This window comes from Chironomus tepperi, unplaced genomic scaffold (assembly GCF_022539635.2).
Source record: "Chironomus tepperi strain 1889 unplaced genomic scaffold, CSIRO-AGI_Ctep_v1 contig_16, whole genome shotgun sequence".
Lineage (NCBI taxonomy): Eukaryota > Metazoa > Arthropoda > Insecta > Diptera > Chironomidae > Chironomus > Chironomus tepperi.
In genome coordinates, this window is record NW_027226138.1 from 753005 (window position 1) to 779112 (window position 26108).

At 31.6% G+C, this 26108-nt stretch overlaps 1 protein-coding gene across 1 annotated transcript; it reads right to left on the reverse strand.

Annotated features, from left to right (window-relative positions):
* Positions 1–4670: 4670 nt before the first annotated feature.
* LOC139092746 (putative uncharacterized protein DDB_G0285119) lies at positions 4671–21003 on the reverse strand. The gene is made up of 2 exons (XM_070643282.1): positions 19044–21003; positions 4671–6879 (listed from the first exon to the last, which is right to left on the reverse strand). The coding sequence occupies exons 1-2, from the start codon at positions 20039–20041 to the stop codon at positions 6654–6656; spliced, it is 1224 nt and encodes a 407-aa protein (XP_070499383.1). The 5' UTR covers positions 20042–21003; the 3' UTR covers positions 4671–6653.
* Positions 21004–26108: the final 5105 nt, after the last annotated feature.

Sequence of the window (26108 nt, forward strand, 5' to 3'; positions counted from 1 at the left end):
CTAAAGGATAAAATAAAGGCTGCATCTAAAGGAAAATATCACTAAGGAATAATTAAAAGCTAAATTAAAGAAAGAGTACTTCATTTACAGATCACAGTCGCATTAAGTCAGGAACCTTAAAGTATCCCAAACTGAGCATGATTGACTGCTTATCACTATCAAATCATGTTTAAAGTATAATGGAATTAGAAAACTTGAATCCTGCCGAACATAATCAAATCTTAACTTGCACTTCATCCAACCGGCAATGAGATGAGAATAAAGAGAATAAAAATAAGAATATAATTGAAAAGTAGAGAAAATTTTTAATGCATTTAACTCTAAAAATTGGTTCTAGCTTTGTTAACAGTTATATAATGGTTATTTATTGCATCTTGAATCAAGAGATGTCCATATCACAGTTAGAATTGCATATGAATTAATTTTTTTTTCTTTCTGTTTCTCGGTCAATTATCTACTAATATGAGAACATAAAGAAGCTTGATTTCTGTAATTTTTTGTTTTTTTTGCGCGCAGCAAAAGATTACTCAATCTAGAAAGTTAAGCATTAAATTATCAAAATGCTTTCATCTTGCATATCATGATCACTTTCTGTCTGCCTTTGTAACAACTTTGTTGCTTATGTTATGTCTTGGGCTCATGGGAAATTTGCAATTCTATTGTCGCTTTAAATGTGTTAAAATAAATGATAGCGATGCTACAGTCAACTGACTTTGTCTCATCCATCACATTCATTGTACAATGCAGTGAACATTATTACAATTAAGACGAGAAACTTGATGGAAAAAAGAAGATGAATTTACTAAAAAAAACACAGAAGTACAATTGTGTATACAGAACTGTAAATTATCTTTTTGCCATGTCTTTTAGCTTTTACTTAATGCTCATCAAATTATTAAAATGACATAATTAAAGGTTTTTACATAATCATAAATAAATGTGAACACAACACAGCACAAAAAAAAGATGATGAAGCATGCAATAGATGATGCATACACAAAATTGATGCAATTAAATGATTGAATACATAAGTATGCTCATTTATTTCTTAATTCTAGTCACATTCAATTATTATTTTTGAAAATGCTAGCTCATGTCTGAAATTTAAATGAGTTTTGTGTCCATCTTTCATATATTTTACTGGGCGCATTTTGGTATTGCAACAATTTTTGTGTTTTGGTGCTTGAAATGCAGGAGTGAGCCAATGGGTCATTTGTTGTAAATATGACTTGCATACATACTTTTAAGTGATTAGGGACCTTTTTTAATAATCGCAATTCTCTCGGTTGGTTGTCAAACTCATTTTGGTCGTACTCACTTACATCGCTGGCCTACAAATCAATTGTGATCCATGAGTCATGAATCATGGTCATCGACCATGACCTCACTGAAATGTCGCCCAAATGTTATCGCTGGCTTCTGCTTGCCAATTCTTGATTCCAAGTGATTTTGATATTAAGTTACCGAATAACTGAGAACAGGATGTACCTCAAAATGTTTCGGATATCAAATTGAAGAAAATGTTTTGAGGAGGCAAGAGATGAAGTCTGACCTCCAAACTCCTCCCCGGTAATGCTTAAAACTGTGGCTTAGTTATTATACTTACCAGGCTTAACGTCATAGCAATATACTATTTAGTGAAATGTTCTGGAAATACCTAAATTTGCTGTCAATGAAGTCGTTCCAACCGAACAAAAAATCTTTAAATACGTACTTAATTCCTATATAAATTCCTCCGTTCCTACAACACCTTTCCTGTTCACACCATAAATCATCCAAAGAAAGCTATTTGACTCCTCAAACTCCTTGGATTTTAAAGATCACGTGGACATCCAAAGCACTCATGAAAGGAAGCTGACGATCGATACAGAACTGCACTTGAAATCGGGAATTAGGAATAAATAGCCTTGTTTTAGGCGACATCTTTGAAATTCTATGGATCACAAATTGGTCTTTACGGCCAGCAAAGTAAGTAAGTAAATAACTCCATCTAAATCCACACCTGCATTATTGGTCGAAAATGCGTCTACAATCATTTGTCAAAAAAATAAATCCACTCCAACTGTCTTCAGTGCTAGTTCTTTCACCAATTACAATCTGTTAAAACATGATGATGGAGATGCTTTTATGCTCGCCCATACAACCTGATACAATTCATATTTACTGTAAAGAAAAAATTACAATTATGTAAGTCACTTGACTATCCATGCGCATGCATGCATATAACATTCCATACACACAGAAGAAAAAAAAGTCTCGAAATTGTAATAATGTAATTTTCTGAAGGACACTATATGTCAAGTTTGTAGTCTGTTCAGTATACATACCGTCACAAATCATTGAATGACTGAAAAATTGAAAAAAAATTACATTCATCCGACTTGTCTGTGATGATGCGACTTTGACGAGCATTGCTGCAATGGCTTATAATACAAACATCCGTATGGTGTGAGCTGGATGCTTGAAATTATTATTAAATATTTGTTTGTTGATGCTGCAAATGTAATTTAGTCGATGCTTGTTGTGATTTGTTGGATGAAACATTTTACAAATTGCAAAACTTCATGCTGTCAAAGATCTCGCAAATTTTTAATTGAGCAATATTCAATCATGACAAAGAAAAAGCTTACTTGTGTGAATGAACTCAATTTCTTTTCAAACTATATGTCCATTATTTATATTGACCATGTTTGCATCATTTTGGTCCATAGCAAAAAGGTTGTCTGCTTCTTCTTCTTCCATTTCAATTGCTTAATTACAAATTACTTTTTGATCAATTTTTTGCCCACATTAGAGGATCAAAGCTTAACAATGAGAGTAAATTTCTTGCTATACACACACGCATGTGTGTGCATATTGGCATATCCAAGTATGGAATATAATTTGAAAATGGAGCGTCATATGCACTAAAAAATAACAGTGAATGGTAATAGCTGCAAAACAAATTGTCATCACGTAATCTTGCTGTAAATGAAATGAAAATTGTAATCGTATCCAATGTGCTAAATTCTAGATTACAGAGTAGGTAAGCGGATATATCAAGTTATCATTGAAAATGCAATCCAAAAATACCCATGACGTCAAGAGCTTTGGTAAAACCGACTGCTGCTGCTTTTTTCTTCTCAAGATCATTGTTTGTAATGTGCTTTCTCGAAAGTTTATTAAGTAAACAATGGGATGCACCTTTAAAATAAAGAAATGCACTTTCACTGGCTGTTTACCAGCACTGTCATCTTCAATTGTAGATTCAAATAGGTCAAGGTTTAAAGAAGCTAGGTGAAATTGAACATTTTGTTATCTATCCTGTTCATCACATCTAAAACAGTTGTGCATAGTGATATTTCTTAGTTTGAAGCTTCAGCTGTGTCCCAGGATATGAAAATGGAACAAATTAGTTTACATGTGGTAATATTTTATGTTACATGCTTTTGGAATGTACAATTTTTAATTAAATCATTTTATGATCTACGAAACCAGTATATATACTAGTGGACAAAATTACGTTAGAACTAGACATCAACTGGATATTTATTGACCATTAACTATTTAAAGAACAAAACAACCCGAGCGACACAAATAAAGTAAGATTCGTCGAAGAGCTTTTAAAAGTCCGTTAAAGCTATTTAGCAAAGTGCTCATGATGATATTGCTGTGTGAGCAACGATGCAAAAGTGCTGACAATTAGAAACTGACAGATCCAGCTTCCGACGAATTCTAAATGCGGCAATGGGCCCTCGTGCGCCTTCACAAAGTAAGTAAATAGTGCTATTTATTGGCACTTAATTATTAAATTACCTCCTTGTGGTGTTCATGTGGCATTCATTTGGCATTCGTTTGACCTTCACCTTCCATGACAATCAGAAAACTATTGTTTCTTAGGCTTGATATGAGGTTGCCCGAGGATATTGTGGTTTCTGCTTCGAGACGTAATTATTAAGGACCGATGAGTTCGTGACTCGACGTACAAAATTTTCATAATATTTGCATTTCATACGTAGCTCAAAAAGTACAATTTTGGTAATCAATCCAAAATCCAATTCTAGGCCGATGTGACTCTAGCATGATGCTAGATTTAAATCGAGTCACACCAGCTTAAATCTGGATTTATGATGTAATTCGGATAGATGACAATAGATCATGTATATGGTTCAAGAACTCATGGAAAGTAGCTGTCTATAGTGATATAATTGAGCAACGGTAGTCGATGACAGTAGTCGATTTAAACGACATTTAAGTAGTGCTCATGGATTTCAATTGATCAGCAGGATAAGGAAGTAAGCATGTAATTGATGAATATATTTGGAATATATTCAAACTAGTCAAGACACTCAGGATACAAATGATACATGTGGTGTCAAGAATCATAGACTCCTCTAATACTGTTGACGTCAGTTACTTATACCTGTCTATACATCCATTAACGGAATTAAAATTCAGCAATTCAGTAAAAAAAAGTGTCACAATTTGCCAATCTCATGTTGATTTTTTTCTTACATCAAAAAAGCATACTTTAAAGTGTGACGACTCAGCATGCCAACTCTGTTCTACAAAAAAATATTTCCGCAATTTTTCAATTCAGTTCACGTGTCTGAAATAAAAACATTTCTGAAATAAAAGATTGCATAAAAGAATGTACAGTAAAGTCAGCTATAAATAGATTCAGTGTTCGAATTTGTGTTTATTCTATTGGTTCTTGGCTCTTTTAGTAATATAACAAATTATTACAAAAAAGATAAAAATCAAAAAATTAAAAATTACAAAATGTTTATGCCATTCAAAAATAAAGAGAATCTTGGAATTTAAAAGAGGCTATGCTTATTCACAATGATCTATCTAAGGTATTTCTTTCACAATATAATAATATATTCTATAATAATTTACGCTTATCATTTTCATTGTACAGCAACAGTAGCATTGAAAGTCATTTATAAAACGATTGATGTTATTATTGTATGCTGCTTCTTCCACTTACTTTTCTGCTTTTTACAAGAAATAAGAATATATATATATAAAAAAATCTTATTACAACTTTAATGGTTTCATTACATTCGTGCAGACTTATTCAACATCTTTATTGCACAATGGCAAAAAAATATACAATTGGCAGCGGAGAGGAAGAAGAATGAAGTATTCTAGTCGTAAAGTCGCACAGGGAAAAATGCACAAATATAGTTAAAAATGATATGAAGAGATTAAATTATTTAATAAATTTTAGATAATCAGGCTCGCCTTGGGACGAGACATTTATATTTGGACTATTATGAGTCTATTTAATTTTATTTTTGGAAGTAATATCGTAGAATATTGAAATCTTAATATGGACACTCAAATATTAAGCACAAATAAAACAGAATTGACTTGATATTTTTGACTCTTGATTTTTATCGCTTTGGCTTGTTCATATCTTGTCGATTCACTTATTTGTGCTGTTCATCTGTTATTTATTTAGGTAATTTTAACAAAATGGACCTGAGAATCTCAATTAACGTGTCCTTTATGATTGTTTTTCTTATGAATTCTTAAGGTTTTTACGTGAAATATTCTATTAATTTTTTCTGAAAATTTCGAAAAAATTGATCGAGTAGCCTTTGCTTAGTAAAAAAGTTCAAACATTACAGTCGCACAATCAATCGTAGTAACTTTGTTAAACATCATTGTTAAGAATATGTCAACGGTTATATTATACTCAAAATAAATATTCAACTAATCATTAGTTGAGTTCCCCGTTTTATGGTTGTTAGTCCCCTCAATTAGTTTATTTTCGATCTTCAAGCAATAAAGTTTGTTTTCAATCTTTAAGAAATAAAGTTCTTATTTATATTTAGCTGCTTCCAAGTTCCTAACATTTAAAAGTTACAGAACTGATGTAACTGAATGTAAGTATTGTTGTAACTTGATTGAAATATCAGTTCCATTTTACAATAATGTGCTCCAAATTTGAGAAAATTTCAAACATTTTAATTTAATTAAATAAAAATTATTTTGAAACCAAAAACAGCTATCCAGTTAACATTTATCAAATTCTTCTAATACGGCGCACCTTACGAAATGCACCTCCAACTTGTTTTCTATCTAATATTTCTGTAATTAACCACTTAATTCTGCTGACTTTATTTCCTTGATTTTTTGAATACATGATTCAATTTAATCAAGATTGTCGATAATCAGTTAGATCCATTCAATTCTGCTGTGTGTAATCTTAATAATAGCAAATAAATTGTGTAAATAAATGATTTGGAACAGATCAGATAACATATCATTCAAAGTCATCAAGTATGGCGTTTATTGACCAATCAACTACAAAATTTACTAACCATTATATCAACAAATGCCATAAAATTCATCAAAACTTGAGGACTTGGCACAAAACATATCAAAAATAAAGTTGTGAATTTAAGATTTCAAATTTTCTACGATTTATCATTGACATAAATGAGTCGAAATTTGATAATGTGACATACTTCTTTTATCCAAATACACTAAGGTGATTTGTTAGAGACACAAAAAAAAAGTGACGGGCAGAGAATTTATTTTAAAATCCAAATCGTTCAAAATAAAACTCCATCAAGGTGTTGAAAAAAAAAAATCATGTTAAATAAATATAAGTCAAGTGAATGAATTAAGTAAGTAAGTGAGTAAGTGATTGAGTTAGTTCATACAACTTGTACAGTCGCAAACTCGCTAAATGTGACGCGTTTGGGTAATTCTGGTGCAGGTGATTGTGAACTTTTTGTTTTGATGACAGGCTTGAGAGGTGTTTGACGTGGTTTTGCCAGCAGACCCGCCGATGTTGCCAGCTCTCGAAGTTTCTGTGATAAGCCGCTTTGCGGTTTATTTGGTGTTGTGATCACTTGTGGAAGTTGACTTGGAGTTATGTATCTGTAAAATAAGATTAAAAATTAGTCATGATTATATGCAAATTTTTATTTTAAGTATGTAGATATGTTGAGAAATTGTGTCAGTAACTTTGATTGAGTTATTGCTTCAATAATTTTTTTGACGAAAGCAAATTTGCATCCCAGCTAGTAAATCGTATTAAGTACCAACTTTTACTAGTCATGGTCAAAGAGATTGGGGTTTTTTCATAGCCAATCTAGTTTTTGAGACATAGATTTTACTTTCATGCGTGGGGTCATTGAGAGATGACGTCCATCATTTCTTGTAAACGCCTGTAAACAAGCAGCAGTACCCGAACATCAAAATATGACAAATTTAATTTTTCGTTGTAGAAATTGATCATAACAAGACGTCACGTGGACATAAGGCCACCCACACGTCTTGCGTCAATACGTCTTGCACGTTTATAGTGGCATCTTTGCGACTTCATTATTCTACTTTAAATTAATTTATAGGTTAGGTTAGTGGTGGACAACTTTTATTTTTCGCGGCACAATTTAGTGGTAAGTCTCGGTCCAAAACCACACACGACATACGAATCATGGGATTTTAAAATTTGCTACATGTACACAAGTTTGCCGCGGCACACAGGTTGCTCACTACTGAGCTAGGCTATCAACCTTTGGAACCATCAGTGTAGAGTTTGACTTTAGGATTTTTTTGGTCCTATTTAAGTACTTTTTTCATTGTTATTGTCAATTTACTCAGTTTGTGTGTAGTTTAAGCACAAAAATTGCCACTGAACTTGCTGAATTTATGAACTTCCATATTCCACATGGAAGTTGATAATATCTTTAGTTGACAAAATGTGACAGTTTTAAGGATCATACAGCGAATTCTCAACGGGATTCAAAATTTTGAATTTCGACTTGAATTCATCTGCGATCATAAAACTAGGCATAAGACCAAAAAATCAAATTCCCGATAGACATAAATTGTAAACAAGCCCCAAAGATGATTTGAAATTTCAAGGCACAATTGATTACGCAGAAATGGTCAGCAAATCAGTCAAATACTCCCATACGTAATGGTCAAATAATTGGAATGGTACAGCACACCCCAGAGCCATTTCACATGAGTATGAAATAATTGAATAGTTACATCAAGAAAAGTCGTGCATGAGTTTTCTTTCTTTCACAAAAATCAGTTCCAATTCCATCAATTAAACTGATGTATTTCAATACTTCAAAGAAATAAAAAAAGTCGCGACATAAAAATGACTTAACAGAAATGCATTTTTAAAAGCTTAATTAAACATAAAAATCGTAATATGTTCATGCCGTAATTATTCATCATGCGTAGTATGTATATACGTATGGCTAGCTCCATTTTTAATTAATTACATGCACAATACATTGCACTAGTTGACATTCTAACAGGTAGACTTCTGTACCCCTTCCTTCATACAACGTTTCATAATGTGACTGTAAGTTTGCAGTCAGGCAGTCAGGCTCTCTTAATTTGATTTTGCGGTTATGTTTTCACTTTCAATGCGAATTAACTTGCAAAGTAATCTGTGAGACTCCTAATAAGGCTGTCTCGTGAATTGAGTAACCATGATATTACAAAGTCAATGAGAGTGTGTAAAATTACTTTTCTGATAATTCTTATGCATGTATCAACGAAAATTACTTATTGCTACGCAATTCATTCATATATAGGAGTGATTATGTGAAAGTGAAATTTATTTTTTGTTTTGTTTTGTCACGAATGCTTGTGTCTTAATAACATATATTACGCTAAAATGCACAAATTGTATGAATATTGTTGAGAATCAGAATTGAGAGTAGTGACATTAATGACTGCCTTTCAACATTATTTTGTTTCTGTCGCGAAAGTACTTGACAAAAGCAGACGTGAATATTTAATTAAGCTGTTAAAGGGGTTGCCTTAGGCAATGGAAAATTAAGCAAAGATGCAGCCATCCGCATTAAAGGATTGTTAAAAGGTTTTAAATTAAGGCTATGAATATGAAGTCAAGAACACTTCAAAAGAATCTCTGAAAAAATAATTGTTGATAATGTATAGCAAATTGCAAAACATTGTAACACTTCCGATGGTTAAGTGGTTGGAATCTCTGACTGATATACCTGCGAAATTTTGTTGAGGTTCAGTTGACATCTATGTTTTTGAGTTCTTAAAATTAAGAATCTTTAAAATTGAAATATGAACAAGATATGGGTTAAAACATTTGGTTATGCAGTTGGAATGTCATGAGCATTTGGCGAATCATTGCCATATCAACATCATTATATTTATTGATTGAGAGATCATTCTCTGGTGGGAATCGAACCCACGAACTCACTTAAGAGTAATGCAGATATTCGTCTAACCTGCCTAACCTTTGGGACACAAATGCCTTACACATACACACTGGCAGATGCGCGTATTTCCCTAACAGATAAAGAGCATGCTTTCATGATAACCAAAAATCACTCCTGTACCTAAAAGCGGTCTCTTTGTCTGTTATGATTTATGGCTCGATACATAAAATTCTAGTATGGTCAGGAACGACAGTAGTCAAGCAACCCCCAAAGCTCGATGTTAAAATCAAATGACATATCAAAAAATAAGACAAGGGTTGGAGATGCGGGGGATTTATTATCGGAATTATAAACACTTTTGTTTGAATCTGTGTGCTTCTAACTGCCACACAGATTTCATAAGAAACCCCATTTGCTCTTTATCATCTGATATGAGCTCCTGTTCCATCAAAGCTCGAAGTCTCGTTTTGCTAATATAGCAATTTACTACTATTCAGATTTTTTGAGATCTAGAGCTGCGCTAGAGCGATTTACGGCTAATGATTGTTTAAAGAGTGAGGATGCGTCAGACCACTATACTCGTATTTCTATGATTAACATATAATTCTAGATTCTAGAACCACAAAATATTCATAGAACTTAAGGTTATAGCACAATAAAACACACGGAAAAGCTGAAGGTATCCGGAAGGACAAAAAAGCAAGACAATTAAGTTCATAAATTCCGAATAAAAAATTCCAAAGAATTTATTACCCTGTGAAGCTTCACATTTTATAAAAATAAAATTCCAATATGACATGCATGAGAAACCAGCAAAGATTTATTTTTTGATGAATGCGTTAAAAATCTCAAATGAAGCATAAATGAAAAATGATCAAAAGTCGGTACTTGTGTGAACGGCGTCGGTACTATCTATTACTAATAAAGGCAAAGAAATTAAAAGAAACATTGTTCGTATACAGACATTAAAGATACTCTCCGGATATTTTCATTTTGGACGCGACCAAAAATAGACGCAAAGTTTCAATTTCATTTGGCATAGATTCATTCATTTTTAGACAACCGGCTATTCACAAAAACACTCGCACTTATTTGAGAATCACGAATTTGTTTTCTTTTCATAAAAAAATCAATCAATACTGAGTTATTCAGTCTTCAGCTGTCTGTTGTCATTGTCTTTATAGAAAATAGAGACTCTTTTATAATATTGTCAATTGTATAATGGCAAGAGAAATAGAAATAAGTAAGAGCGAAAATTGAAAAGTCATTACATTCATACAGCAGAAGCGTTCATGTCAAATGCACAGTCTTGACGATAATCGTGCCTCTCACATTGCTTACCTGACATTGCTTCTCTTCTTTTCCCTTTCTGTACTTGAAAAAATGTATAAATAATGATTGAATATGAAGCTCGCACACTTTTACCCACTTACAACTTCCGCTCTATCTCATTACTAACTACCTTACTGTCCCACAGTGGGAAACGTGATTGTTCTAATCTGCTTTTGTTGTTTATGTTGTGATACATGAAGTGTGGTTCGCTACATTTTTCTTCTCGCACATAAACATTGAACATGGAACATTGTCTATCTAAGACATTGTTGCTTTGTGGATATGCCGCATTTGTTTCGAGAATTTGCGGAGAATTTCTATATTGAAGATATTTTATTTATCATAGTGTACCGTTTATGTTTGAAGATTGAGAAAGAAGCCGAAGACCAGAAGTAAATTCAATGAATAGCCATGTCTAACTGAGTCTTGTTGCTTCTTCTGGATATATAAAGATTGTCTTAAAAATTCAAGTCTAAGTTTTTACGCCTAATTATAAAAAATTGTTGAGAAATATATCAACTGTCGTTTAAAATTCAAATTTTATTTGGCAAATTTGCATATAAAATGAGTTGATTTTCCCCTTATGTAGTTGTCAGCCCTTTCAAATAAATATTTATTCTTTTTTTAAACTCCAAAGAATAAACATCTTATTAATTCATATTTTGAAACAGTTACTATTTGTCTTATACCGACGTATAAGTTCCTTCATTTACAAGTTATAGCTGTGATTTAATTAGTGCTAAATTCAGATTCATTACTTATTTGTAAGTTAAAAATTAGAATAAATTGAATATTTCGACCAAAACATCAACAAACAATTAAAATTAATCATCCAGCTACTCAAAATGAACTAAAACAAAGCGCATCTTCTCATTAATTCAGTTTAAAATATGGAATTTGTAAATGGTAGGAAAGAATTGCTAATGCGTCAATTTAATGAAGTCATTGATAGTTAAATTATGAAAAAAATGGAATAATGTAAACGAGAAAAGGGTTATTCATCTGAATAAATTTGATTTACAATTGTTTAAGGTTAGACATAATAAAAACAGTATGTTTATTGTTTTTAGTCTCATTCCCGGTAGTTTGGAAGTTCATGTGTTGATATATTTCAATTGAATGTTTTTGAACTTGTTGAATAAATATATATGTTGACATTTCAACCTTTAATTCATTATCATAATAATAATAAACATCATTGCTTTATGTGAAGGTTATTAAATTAGTTTTATTTAATAATGGATATGATAATGAGTCTCATTAGTATCATGTCGAACTGTATTATTGAGTTCGATACACATATATTTCTTCAATTATAGTCTAATCATACAACCACACACCTTATCCATGAGTGGATTATAGTTTCTAAGTATAAATTAGCAATGAAGCTTTATTATCGTTTCCATTAATTTTCTATTCCAGGGATGGCTGCATGATGGTAAATACATATAATTGGAATTGTATTCTATGTAAAGCAGTGATGAAAAATCGAAATGGATTGAATCTCAAGAGTTCCTTAACCGAAACCACATACAGCATACTGTTCAAGGAATTTCCGAAACTTTTGGAGGCACACTAGTATGACGCATCACACATGTTGGCCACCACTAGTATGACGCATCACACAGATTGTCAATCACGGATATAGACTCTTAAGCAACATGCAATAAAGCACAAATGAACAATACGTCACAAAGTAAGTGATAACGATAGCAAGATATGTTACTACAAGAACTTGCTCTAGTCTAGCCTCAAGTCCAATATAGTGTATAAACTCAAATATTCCAAACTGGCACGAATATGGTAACAGAATTGAGTATAATCATTTATATTTATTGAGTATACTCATGAGTATGCAAAGTTAGATGAGTATGCTCATTAAACTCACAGAATTCTAACCATATGCTATGTTCACTTTTGGTCAAAATTCAACATGTGGCGCGAAAAACGAAAAGTTGTCCACGACTGATGTAAAGTACTGGATGTTAACCAATCAAATAGAAGAACAAGAAAGAGAAGATCAACATCCTGACTGTTCAGGAAGAGAATCAACAACTGAAACAGAATCAACAGCCCTGGATTATTCCATCTCCATTTCTCTCAAGCATGGATGCGAGAGGTGCGAAGCATTCACTTTGGAGTAAAACCCTCTCATTGTAAATGCATATATGCATCATAAATTCTTAACATATTTTTTTTATTGAACTCTTACAAATTTAATGTGATTGTTAATTATTGAAATTAGTTCTTTATCTGGCTTCATTTTAATTTTCTAGAATAATAAAAAAAATATTTCATAAATTTAAGCATCAGAATACATGCTGTAGATAGATAAAAATAGTTTTACGATTCAGATGAAAGTATTCTAACTGTAACAAGTTGGCAAAAAGATGCTGTATATGCTGCTAAATAATAATAATTCGTAATTATTGTGTTGTTATTACTTCAATCCAGCAATCTCGAGTAATAATGATTGCAAATTTTTGTGAAAAAAAAATTATATTATATAATTCTATCTTTATGCCTTCTGTTAATCTTTTCTACTTCTTTTCAGTTTTATTAGAAGATTTGTTTGTGAAGTTCTTACAGTTCTTTTATTGTTCCTCTTTTATTTGTGAATAAAAAGCAATAAAACGATTACGAGTGGTGCTTAAAATTTATTTTAAAAATAGTATTTGATTTACTTTTTATGGGAAATTCACTCAGGTGTGTTTTTAAGTATATCCAGAGACATAAACTGTCTTATCGATAGAATTGTTCAGTGGTGGGCAACCTGTGTGCCACTAAAAATTACTGGAAATATCACGAACCGAATGGGATCTGTAGTTTTGGTTGAAGTTAACCACCCAGGTTTGCCGATAAATATGAAAAGTTGTTTGTCACTGGACCATCCCGAATTAACGGATGGCTTTGAATCATAGAGCCTAATATAGACGTTCACTGCGAGGACTATTGTGATTATCGACCAAATCCTAGTTGGTCGATGATTACAATTGATTTGGATCACAACCCCATCCTCAAACCAATCACCATTTGTTTTCCGGTAACTTAATTGAATAAGGCACATGTTCAAGCATACTCAAAGTTAACCAGTAATTGAATGAAATAAAAAAAGGAGGAAATCGCGAAAAATCAGATATCTTAATCCATTGGGCCATTGGCTTATCCAAGCAGTGTTGTCCAAACTTTTTGCACCACGATGCATCTTGGTGTTAAGTCGTGACCAAAGTTGCTCTTGGCTTGGGGTTTATAGCATTGCCAAATTATTCTGGCGACACACAGTTTGCACAACACTGTCCTGACTGAAGCTTCCCATTATCAAGTTAGAAAGATCAGATCAGATAATGAATTAAAATCTCAAAGTTAACCTACTTAAGAATATAAATATTGGGAGTTAACCATTATTCTTAATGACAAGCATATAGTAGTCATCACTTAATATAAAATGAGGCACATACGCTTCTTCAATAAAAATCTTCATGAGTCTTGTTATAGCACTTAATGAGACGATAAAGTTATGGCATAGATGATGGCAATTAATTTTCTAGCGGACTGATGATGATCATTATTAGAGTTCTTCTGGTCACGAATTACTTCATTCTTAAGAGATTCTTCTTGAATTTGCGTATGTCTTAATTAGTTCTGATCGTTTATTTTTCTAACGATTAAATATGAATTTATCGTGTTCTAACAAATAAGATGTGAATAAGATTGTGGATGAAATTACGCAGAGGAACTTAAAAGTACTGCTGATGACGCAAGCAGGTGAAATTGAAAATTCACATCCGATTGTCGCTGAATTCCACAAAAAATTCAAGTTCATAAACAAGACAAAAATGTTGACAGCTTAACATGTGAAATTTACTTTCTTATTGACTCTGACTGTGACAATTATTAGGGCTCATAACACATTCACTTCATTAATTTTAATTATTTCTCATGAACTCTCCAAAAAGCTTACAATTTGTTCGCACATAATGTTTACGAAAACCCTCACATTGAAGAAGAAACAAGCCGAGCCGATAAATTAAAACCACACCACTTTTAACGAAAATATCCGCTAAAAGCATCAACAAAGGCTTGAAATTTACAAGCGTAGCGAGATAAAATTTGATTAATTAGTTCTTAAAAAGCTTTAAATGCTTAAAAAAAATTCAAGTGGAATCAAATTTTATAGCAAAAAATTTCATTTCGCACAAACTTTCATTTCTTTTCTTCATTTCAAGTCATGTGAATTTTGTTTCCATTTGTTGATGATCATCGTCTTTATTCCAACTACTTAAAAGTTCAATTTATTTAAAACTTAATTGATAATTAATATTTTATTATGTTCTCATAAAATTGATGAGAAATTTCTCTAATATTCAATTTTAAACGAGATATAATGTTGCTTACAAGCTTTTCAAATCTGACGAATCTCTCCGGAACTTGATGAGTTTTCAATTTTAAAGCAAAAAAATTGACGTCTGTATTTCATGTTTGTATTTCGAAATGTCTGGAGTAATCAAATATCTTATGTATAATTTGGCTTATTTTTGCATAATAATGAGCTTGCTGAGTCATTTTGTCATAACTATGTTATTTGGATGACGTTGTGAGACGATTAACATCTGATTGTAAGTATCTTACTCTTATTTAAGCTATTTTTGTGCTGTGATTGCTTTAACGGTCAATTAATATTTAAATTATCTGATTAATTAAAAATAGTTGATTTCCCCTTGATTTTGTTAAGTTAATATTCAAAATTCAATGAAACTTTGAGAATTAAACTGCTTTTTAGCATAAAAACGCATAATATTATTGATTATTTTGTAAATCTAGTTAAAATGATTTTTATACAGAACTTCTTATGGATTTTATATCAAAATTACGATGTTTATTCGTCGGAGTTCAAGTTCAGACTGAACTTTAGTATGAAAAGGGGTTTTCAACTATGAACAATTAATAATATTTAAATTTCAAATGAACGTTATAAAGGATGAATTTATCAAAATGATTTTTAGCATAGATTTCAATAAAAAGCGCTCAAGTCGTGAGCTCAGTCAAATTTTAACAACTTTAACACTCATGTATCAATTTTCATTTTTACAGTCTGTACAACATACGTCACATTATATCCGATGAAATGAAGATTGTTTACTGACGTTATTATGTAGCCTAGATTTCATGGTTGTGTCGAATGTTTCTTTCATGTTTCTATCTCAATACTTAACTTAAGTTACTTAAACTTAACACAGATTTTTTCTTCTATTTCTTCACGTATATTATATTTATATCTTTATCGAAATTTGAGATTCGATGTGAGAAAAAAATAAAATTTCTAAAACCTGACTCTTTAATTATCATAAAGGTGTTATATGAGATGCGCTCATATTATTGTGTCAGTGTTATGGAATATGTATCGCGTAGCCATATGAGTGAGATAGAAACATAGACAATTATATTAGCAAGTAGACGTTACCGTGCTATATGTCATTAATATAGTCCTTATCACCTGTTATGTGCATTACAATTGTTGTTTGATGCCAAAAAAAAGTTTGAGTTTCCATTTTGAGTTGAATAACATTCAGTTGTGTCTGAATATAAATCATATTAACGACTGTCATTAGACAATCGTGAAAAAAACCACACACGAAACAAATTAAATTGGTCAATTAAAAGTTCCATTATTTTACGACATAAGCCGCTTTTAATTATGTAAAGAAAAATGCAAATAAAGGTTCGGAGCATGTACAAATTCCAGCCCACGTAGACTCAATAAAATACCAAAATAAAATGCAACAAAATATTAACACTAAGCCTATTTTTCTCAAGTCAATGGTAGTTTAGCAACTGTCTGATTAAAATTCTTATCACCGTCGCAGATTACTTATTTTTGTTGCCTTTCATTTAAATCTTGTGCAGTAACATGCAGCAATACTATTACAATTATTCAAAACATTTAAATGGAAATATAATCTATAATTTTATATCTCTGGAATCCAATTGCCATTTCTTAAAGAAGTCAATTTTCTTTCCCAAGAAATTATAAATAAAATAATCAGCATGTTCTTATGAGAAAAAAAGTTGGCTGTTCAGTTATATAATATTCCTTGTGTTTCATTTCTCGCCGAACGTGAGGTCATATGCCATGATTGGAGGTATTTATATATCGAGCAATGGCATACTACATTGGATATATTGAATTTAATGAGGAAATGGACACTTATGTGGGATTAGTCTAATTATGGCTAATATCTAATATACAAGGATAGAAGCCGACAGAAGAGATTTTGAGTTAGAAGAAGAGGACCTAACATCTAAGAAAATATGTACGATTCCTTAAATTTGATTACAATTCTTATAACGTTCATTTGAGATTTGAATAATATTTATTGTACATAGTTGAAACCCCCTTTTCATACAAAAGTTCAGTCTGTTTTTGAACTTCGAAGAATAAACATTGTTGTGATTAGATAAATCCATTAATTTCTTTTAATTAAACAACATTTAGTACAAATACCAAAATAATTAACAAAAATTCTAGTTTATTCTAGATTTTTCTCATCAATAAGGATCCAGTAGAGATTCAAGTTTCAATCTCAGATCTAGAACTATGTGGATCAGGTTTCTGAATCAGATTAAGCCTATGCGTAAGCATCAATAAAGACATTTACGTAACCTAATACGAATTTCTTAGAAAATGCCTTTAATTCTGAAGTCACTTCTCACTTAAGTGCCTAAACGCTCATTTTATGGAACCGAAATAATAAAAATTCAGAAAAAGAAAAGAAGTAATTCATTAGCTAATTTAAGTCATTCTTCTGTGAGAAAATGGGAAGAAGACTATAACAATTTGAGAGACATTTTTCACATAATAAATTGACTCATTTGACTAAATTAATTTTAAAAAAGTAAACATTTAAGGGATTCTGGCTAAGCATTTATGTTAATGAATGTAATTGGAATGATTTAACTTTTTTGAATGGAATTTCCCACTTTTTAGTTATTTAGCATTTTAATCAGTATATAGGAAATGAAAATTCTATTTTTATCATTTGACGGAGCTGCTTAGATGACTTAATTCAATTAACATGATTCTAAAGTCGCGAAGTTTAAAATTGTCAGCTTTGTTTAATTTTAAGCAACAATTTTTCATAGATTCCAGAAGATCATTTTCATATTTCATTAGTAGCTGCTAAAACTTGTCATTCATCTTCTATTTATCATACTTAAACAAAGATTTAAAGATGGATTGATTGTAACTATGAAGTATTATTATTATGTGACGGAAATTCTATTGTGCTTTGAAGATTTACGACTTAGTAACAACATCTTGAAAGAGTAACATGATATATGATATTAGGTATTGAGTGACAGACTAACCCGAGCTACATAACGCAGCGAACCGCCACGAAATCAGCTGTCACGGTTCTTCAGGGCAACTTCAAGTGCTGTACTGTTTAACAAATAGTCTATGGCAAACAATGTGTTGTTTTTTGCATGTCAGTAATCTAATGCTCAGGAATTTTCCAATAACAGTACCATATCTCCATATCATGTTCCTTAAGTTACCTGACTATGATCTGTAATATGCTTGGGATTTGATCCTACATTCTCATGTTCCCTATTTGATCAAATCACTTGACCAGACATTGTCACAGTCAACCAACCAATAATGCATACTGCCAACTTTCCAGACATCCTATTCATCATACCAATCATTCCTCAAAATTAAACCAATTGAATTGGCTGTCGGAATAACCTCAAAAATCCACAACACTTTCTTTTAAAGGAAATTGATTTTCCGCTTGTTTTGACGGGTATCAACATAACTAGTGTAGAAGCTAGTTACAATAACAATAATGAATTTAATGCATTTTATCGCATGTCTTTGTTAATCTATTTTCATGGCTATATATTTCAACTGGACAGACACTTTTCCATTTCATTTCTAGGTGTCGTTCATTAATAATGTCTATAAATAATTGAATTCTCATCCTCAAAAACTTTTTGACTATTAGATTGTCACATAGCAACCAAGTTTAAATTTGACCATATATAAAGTGAATGACTCCATCAACCACAATCTCATAAAAGAATTGAGTGAATCTGAAGGATAACATCATTCACCAAAAATAAAAGTCAAAATTAATTTTTCATTTTTTTGCAAATCTGATGTTTTTGTGTGTTAAGTTGAAGGTCAATGATGAAGTGATGATCATAAAGATGACAAGCACATATGGGTGTGTGTGTGACAGTCAAGTATGACAAATATGGACAAAAGTAAATTAGGCTTCATTTATAAATATGGAAATGATGTAAAGCAGCTGATAAAAGTAGAGTACCGATGATCAGCAACAGTTCTTATGCATTGTTTTAAAAATTTTGTCGCTCTTACAAGTCAAAAGTCATTAAATTAAAAAGTTGTTGCACTAAAAAAGCAGCAACAACGTAATTTAATGATACAAGCAATTATGCGCGAAGGAAGACGGAAAAAAATTGTCTTTCCATACATATGAATATCAGAGAAGGTAAGTACATGCAGAATATTTATATAAAAAAACTCACTTTCTTGCTTTCCTTGGGTCCATAGATTGTGTCCAACTAGATGCGAGAAAATGTGACTGTTGTATTGATTGCGGCTGCTGATGAAGATGAGGATGATGGGTAAAATGCAGATAATTTTTCGGCGATTTCACGGTCGAATATCCATATTGCATTGGCATCATGCTATTACTTAAATTACTTAAACTTAATAATCCACCACTTGTTTCATGCGAGTTTGATTGTTGCAAATTATTAATACTATTTTTATTACTATTTGATGATGTATGATAAGTTTTATACAAATTATTTGTTGATCCCGTTGCTCCTATTGGTAATAATCTACCATTGATGCTATTACTGCCACTATTATTATTATTATTACTATTATTGTTGTTGTTGTTTGTATTACTAGACGTATGATAATTCTGGTATGATTTGTAATTCTTGAAATAATTCAGATATTGTTGTTTTGGATCAACGGTAACACGAACAAATCGTCCAGCAAGAATATTTTGATTAGCATTGGGTGTTGATGATTTATTAAAATCATTATTAATATTCGACCGATGTTGAATACGATCAACAGATTGCGATCGAGGCTGTGTTGTTGTTTGATATATGCTGTTAGTACTGTTAGACTTTGGAGGCAATGGAGCTTTATTTTTCATACGTCTATAAATGTGTTGTTTCTGATCGGCTTTTGACGTTGATGTTGTTGGCTGTTGATCTGTTTTTATTGCAGCATTATGCATAATCAGCTTCCCATCATCCGCATTATTATCAGATTCTGAATCACCGCCATCGAGACATATACTTGAAATTGGTGAACTTTCTATGTTATTGTTACTGTGTCGCACACTATGATGCTCAATTCGATGATGGAGATCAAAAGTTGAAGGTTGTGTCGATGTTAGTTCCGAATCAGTAGATATTCGGTCTGGATCTGATTCAAATCCCTCATCAAGTGACCTTGTTGGACTTAATATTGGCTTTGATACTTCAATTTTTGTTTGCTCCATTTTTATGGATCTTATTTGCTTTTTTCTAGCTGATCTAATTTTTTAGACTATTTTTTTCGTCACAAATTTCAATTATCAGAAATGAAATTTTAATGTTGACCGATTTTTTACATGATTTGGTATTTTTTTGTTTATTTCATGTCCATTCTTTTCATTCTGTTGATGTCATTCCAATTATAAATTTTCTTGAATAATTTATATTAATTTAATTTGTTTCGTTCTCGCTATGCTCTGTCGATGGTGATTATTTTTTGTGTCTCGTCACTATGAGCACCGAAAAATCTGAGCATTAATGTCTCCTCGTTTCGAAATTGAGTATAAAAATCACTTTCGATGGGCGCATAAGAAAAGTGGAACGATATAATAATCACTTGCAACTAGTATGTCCAATAATAAACAAGACTCTTGAGATTGATCGAGAAGACTTTTTTACTTCTTCTTCTTGTGTGTTTATATGCTTAAAAGCAAAACACAAACCGCTTCACACTGCAACTTGATTGTTGATGATATCGGAAAAGGAAAATGAGCACAAAATTGTAATAAATAATTAGGAAATGATCATTTTCTTGTTGTTGTCTTAAGCTTTAAAGTGTCTCCGGTTGTTTTCAGCTTTTTTTCCCTTTTTTTAACAGAAATACTTGAAATATCTTAATGATTTTTTTTTTATTTTATTTCTTTTCTTTCACATATCTTCTCTCTTCTTTATGTCTGATATCTTATATCCAACAAAAAAACACACACAAAACACAACAAAAAATTCATCAATGAAAAATTTCTTTTTATTATTTTTTAGCAATTTTCATTTTCACTTCAATTGTATCTCAAAAAAAAAAATATTCATCACTTCTCTCGATATTTCAATGAATTGCAAAAAAGCAGTCGTCTCTTCACTTTCATCACTACGGACAACAGACAGTGAATGACGAAATTTTTTGATTTTTTTTTTCCAAATTATTTTTTTTATTATTAAAATTTTTAAAATTTTTCAAATATTTTTTGACCGTTAATTTTCAAATATTTTTTGACGGTTAAATTTTCAGACTTTATTCTGTGCGCTTTCGTATGTCACGAGTGACAACGTTTTTTACTAGTTTTCACAATTTTTTTCACCTGATTGAATTTATCAAAAATTTCATCAAATTATCATTGCCTTCCTTTAAGGTCTCAATTTTATCATAAACTGTCACTTTTTCTTATTGATCATCATTTCAACACATCAGAATAATCCAATTATTTTGCCGATTAGATTTCTTCACTTTTATACGAAAAAAAAAAAAAGAAATTAACTTTCATGTAACCCCGATAAGACGAGGAGTAGCTTCTAAAAGTCAACCGATACTCTCGAAATTTGAATGAAGACTGAAAAATACAAGCTTTACGATGCCATCGGCAGAGCTCTTTCGCTTTTTCTTTTTTTCATGCTTCTTTCATTTCATTAAGCTACGACTTTTGAGTTGCTGAGCGCATTGCGGAGAGAAAATAGTAAAAGAGTGAGCAAATGGTATAAATGTGTGTGCTATACACCTGTAAATTTATGAGCAAAGCGTGAGAGCGTTAAGCACTCGCACGTTGATTAGAATTTTGTGCAGTTCAGAGCGGAGTGAGTTTAAGCCGTCATCATCATTAATCGTCATTAATGTATGAATGAAATAGAGAAAAAAACACATTATACTTTACACACAGGTGCCCACATAGTGGCTATACTTATTTATTCTGTTGAGAACCGAATGAGCGAGTATGCAGCATAATTATTGTTTACACATTTATTCTTTATTTTGATTTTTTCTTATTTCTTCTTTCTTCTTTAAACAAATTCATCAGCTCATAATTTCATTCAAGAAGAGCAATAGAGTGATTGCTGGAACTGCTGCTACTCTATGAGATGATGAGAATAGAAAAAAAAGTCTAAATGATGATGAGACTTAAATGATGAAATATTTTCTTTTCATTATAGTTATTATTTGCCTTCGAATTAAGAGTAGATCCAGTATTATTGGATTGGTGATTCAAACAGTCAACAGTGATTCTTATTATGGCTTGGCGACGAAGATTGCAATCATGTTGAAAGATGTTGAATTAATAAACGTATTATAACGTACATTTGAGATTTAAATAATTTTTATTGTGCATAGTTGAAAACCCCTTTTTCATACAAAAGTTCAGTTTGCTTTTGAACTCTGAAGAATAAACAAAATTGTAAATAATTAAATTCATTTGAAGCTCTTAATTACATTTAACCCTAACTCATGTGTCGCATAAGTCATTAAACAATACAAAATTCAATCCAGAAAAGCTGGAAATAAAATTTGAAGAACTGAATTTAAGATGAAAAAAGAAAAAAAAAATATTGTTGACCATAAATAATGAAATTACTGAATTAAAGAGATTTAAAGTCCATATCAAAGACTGTTTTGATTTTCCTCTTTTTAAGCATCAAGCACTTATTATTTCCAAGAAAGAATCGTTCACAAAAAGAGAATCGGATTCTGTAGAATGATGATAATCTAAAATAATTTTGGAATATTCTATCGATTATATAAGAAGTAATGAGATTATTTCCTTTATTTTCATTTCTAAGCAATCTACTAATGTTCCATCTGTTCATTGAAAGTACTCATATGACCCCAAAATGTAAGAGATTGCTCGTTGACCGAACAAAAGAGTTGTCGCCTTCAAGCAATGCCAAGATGATCAAAAACTTGCTTCACTTAAATTTGTTTCATTTTCTTCCTATTTTTTTTGATATTGCTTCTAGTCAGGCATACACAAATCTGGATTTTTTTGACTTTCAAAATTTACCTTTTTTCGCCAAACGCATTCGTCATGCTCTCAGATTGAGCAATTGCTGTAAATAAATGAAAAATATTTTTGCGGCCAAAAATGGATCTCCGCACGGCTACAACATGAAGATAGCCGGAAATTGTGTAAATATCTCTTCATGTTGTACATCTTGAATTGCGATAGTTTTTTGTTGTTATAAATATTTTTGATACGCGCATGGGCATTCACATGATGCTCATAATATTTCATAATTAAACGTCATGAGCTAGTATTAAGAATATCTAGTTAGATGTGATGAAATGTTAAGGAATTTTTTATTTATCTTATTTTCTATTCATAGCTAAGCTTTCTTTTATAAACTATAAGCCTTCAAGAAAGTTATAATTTATGGTGTCTTTTAGAACATCCAACCACATACCGTTCATCTACTAATTTTACAGCGCATTAATTTCATTCTTTTCATATGTATACATTCTTTTTCAATTTATGTTATTTTCATCATTCAAAAAATTAATAAATGAAGCTCTCTAGAATCAGCATGAAGGATATGAAGCACTCATTAGCGTCGATTTTCTTTATTTACTTAGATTTATTTTTGAAGAAATTCGTACGCATACCTACATCTTGACTTGAATTGAAGATGAACAGAATACGTAAATTTAATTTGTTTTTACAAGATTCTTGACTGGTTTCCGAGAAGCAAAGAAGTAGTATACGCAATAGATGTGCTTTGGGGCTTACACATATTACCGATCAACTGACCATGAGTTTGAGACTCGAATTGGAAAATTTTAGTCTAGTTCTTTTTGTATTCTCAGAACATCATTTTGTAGCTATATGGAAGTAATATCCTCAAAGTAGTGATTCGAAATCAATATTAGCAATATGGATGCAGAAGAAAAATTTGTCAATTGTGAGTTTTCCAGAAATTTCTCATCAATTTTCCATAAAAATGTGAAATTTCCCATCAAATTCGGAAATTACTAAACGGTTTCCCAAAATTCAAAAATGAAAAATTTCGCACCACGGTTGTTTTCCCCTCTTCTTGCCCGCAGGTCTAAGTTTGACATATCAACCAATATATCGCATTCATCTCATGCACAAAATATTAGACCTCATGAATGGAATTTAAGATACAAATCTGTCTATTGAATACTATTGGATATACCGGTACTTTGCAGCTCGGGTCTTCTTTTTCATCAAAAATTACAAAAAACTTCTTTGAAGATCATAGAGAATTTCTCCCAAGAAATGTATAGTAATTAAGCTCAAAGAATAAGAACGAGTAGTGTTGGCGGCACAAAGGAAGAGGTAATAGAAGCGTAAAGTATTCTCATCAAGAATCAAGCTTCAAAAAATATTAAGCGGTAATGCTTTTATTATTTCTTATGATCCAAATGATTGCCTACAACAATTTTATATTTTTCGGATGCGCAGCACTGAGATCAAATGATTGCCAAATCATAAACTCATCTTCAGTGACAGCACAAGCATGTAGCTGTTAGTTTTACTGCTGGATTGTGAAAAACTTTACCTTGAAAAAAGTATATTAAGGGAAATTTTTGTTGTACATGCTTTTTGGATATTAAACATTTGAAAATTCATGTCATTTGAACTCAATTCACATGATTGTCTCATACCATCATCATATACACATGTTATGGGATGTTTGCTATCTTCCATTTCCATTTTGTTGACTTTCGTAATGTGCAATTTATAATTTTTATTTCTGTTTCTGTTTGTGACTCATTTATGACATCAAAATTACTTACGATTATATTAATGCGCGATTTATCAAAGACAAAAATAGATCCTATGCTATAGCTCATCTGATTGTTTTGTATTGTTTGCTTTTATAAATCATCTTTAATTTTTTTACACGAAAATAAAGATTAAAGCTGAATATTCAATTGTTTGTTGTCATGACGCAAATATTCTGTCATATTCAACTGCTTTAAATAAGCAAGCAATAAGCTCATGTTTATCATTGCGTTGAGTTTGCAATTTCACCAGCATTTGAAGTTATTAATTCATTTTATTTGCCTATTTCTCACAGCTGTGAAGAAGGGTTTTGCACAATTTAATAAAAATTCAAAAAAAAGATTCGATTTTTCAGAAATAAGGCGTAAGTGACTTACCTTCTGCTCCACATTGGGGCCAAAAATGAATTAATCCTGTAAAAACTGTTCTGTGCCAATCCTGTACAATCCAATCCACTAAAAACTTTTCTGTGCCATTCATGAAAATTTCAAACCGCTAAAAACTGTTCTGTGCCAATCCTGTCCAATCCAATCCACTAAAAACTTTTCTGTGCCATTCATGAAAATTTCAAACCGCTAAAAACTGTTCTGTGCCAATCCAGTACAATCCAATCCACTAAAAACTTTTCTGTGCCATTCATGAAAATTTCAAACCGCTAAAAACTGTTCTGTGCCAATCCTGTCCAATCCAATCCACTAAAAACTTTTCTGTGCCATTCATGAAAATTTCAAACCGCTAAAAACTGTTCTGTGCCAATCCTGTCCAATCCAATCCACTAAAAACTTTTCTGTGCCATTCATGAAAATTTCAAACCGCTAAAAACTGTTCTGTGCCAATCCTGTACAATCCAATCCACTAAAAACTTTTCTGTGCCATTCATGAAAATTTCAAACCGCTAAAAACTGTTCTGTGCCAATCCAGTACAATCCAATCCACTAAAAACTTTTCTGTGCCATTCATGAAAATTTCAAACCGCTAAAAACTGTTCTGTGCCAATCCTGTACAATCCAATCCACTAAAAACTTTTCTGTGCCATTCATGAAAATTTCAAACCGCTAAAAACTGTTCTGTGCCAATCCTGTACAATCCAATCCACTAAAAACTTTTCTGTGCCATTCATGAAAATTTCAAACCGCTAAAAACTGTTCTGTGCCAATCCAGTACAATCCAATCCACTAAAAACTTTTCTGTGCCATTCATGAAAATTTCAAACCGCTAAAAACTGTTCTGTGCCAATCCAGTACAATCCAATCCACTAAAAACTTTTCTGTGCCATTCATGAAAATTTCAAACCGCTAAAAACTGTTCTGTGCCAATCCAGTACAATCCAATCCACTAAAAACTTTTCTGTGCCATTCATGAAAATTTCAAACCGCTAAAAACTGTTCTGTGCCAATCCAGTACAATCCAATCCACTAAAAACTTTTCTGTGCCATTCATGAAAATTTCAAACCGCTAAAAACTGTTCTGTGCCAATCCAGTACAATCCAATCCACTAAAAACTTTTCTGTGCCATTCATGAAAA

Bases quoted from the DNA above. Each gene is read 5' to 3' on its own strand.
- LOC139092746 (XM_070643282.1), bottom strand. From the start codon at position 20,041: ATGGAGCAAACAAAAATTGAAGTATCAAAGCCAATATTAAGTCCAACA. The intron at 6,880-19,043 runs GTGAGTTTTTTT...CTTATTTTACAG, and splicing joins GACCCAAGGAAAGCAAGAAA to ATACATAACTCCAAGTCAAC.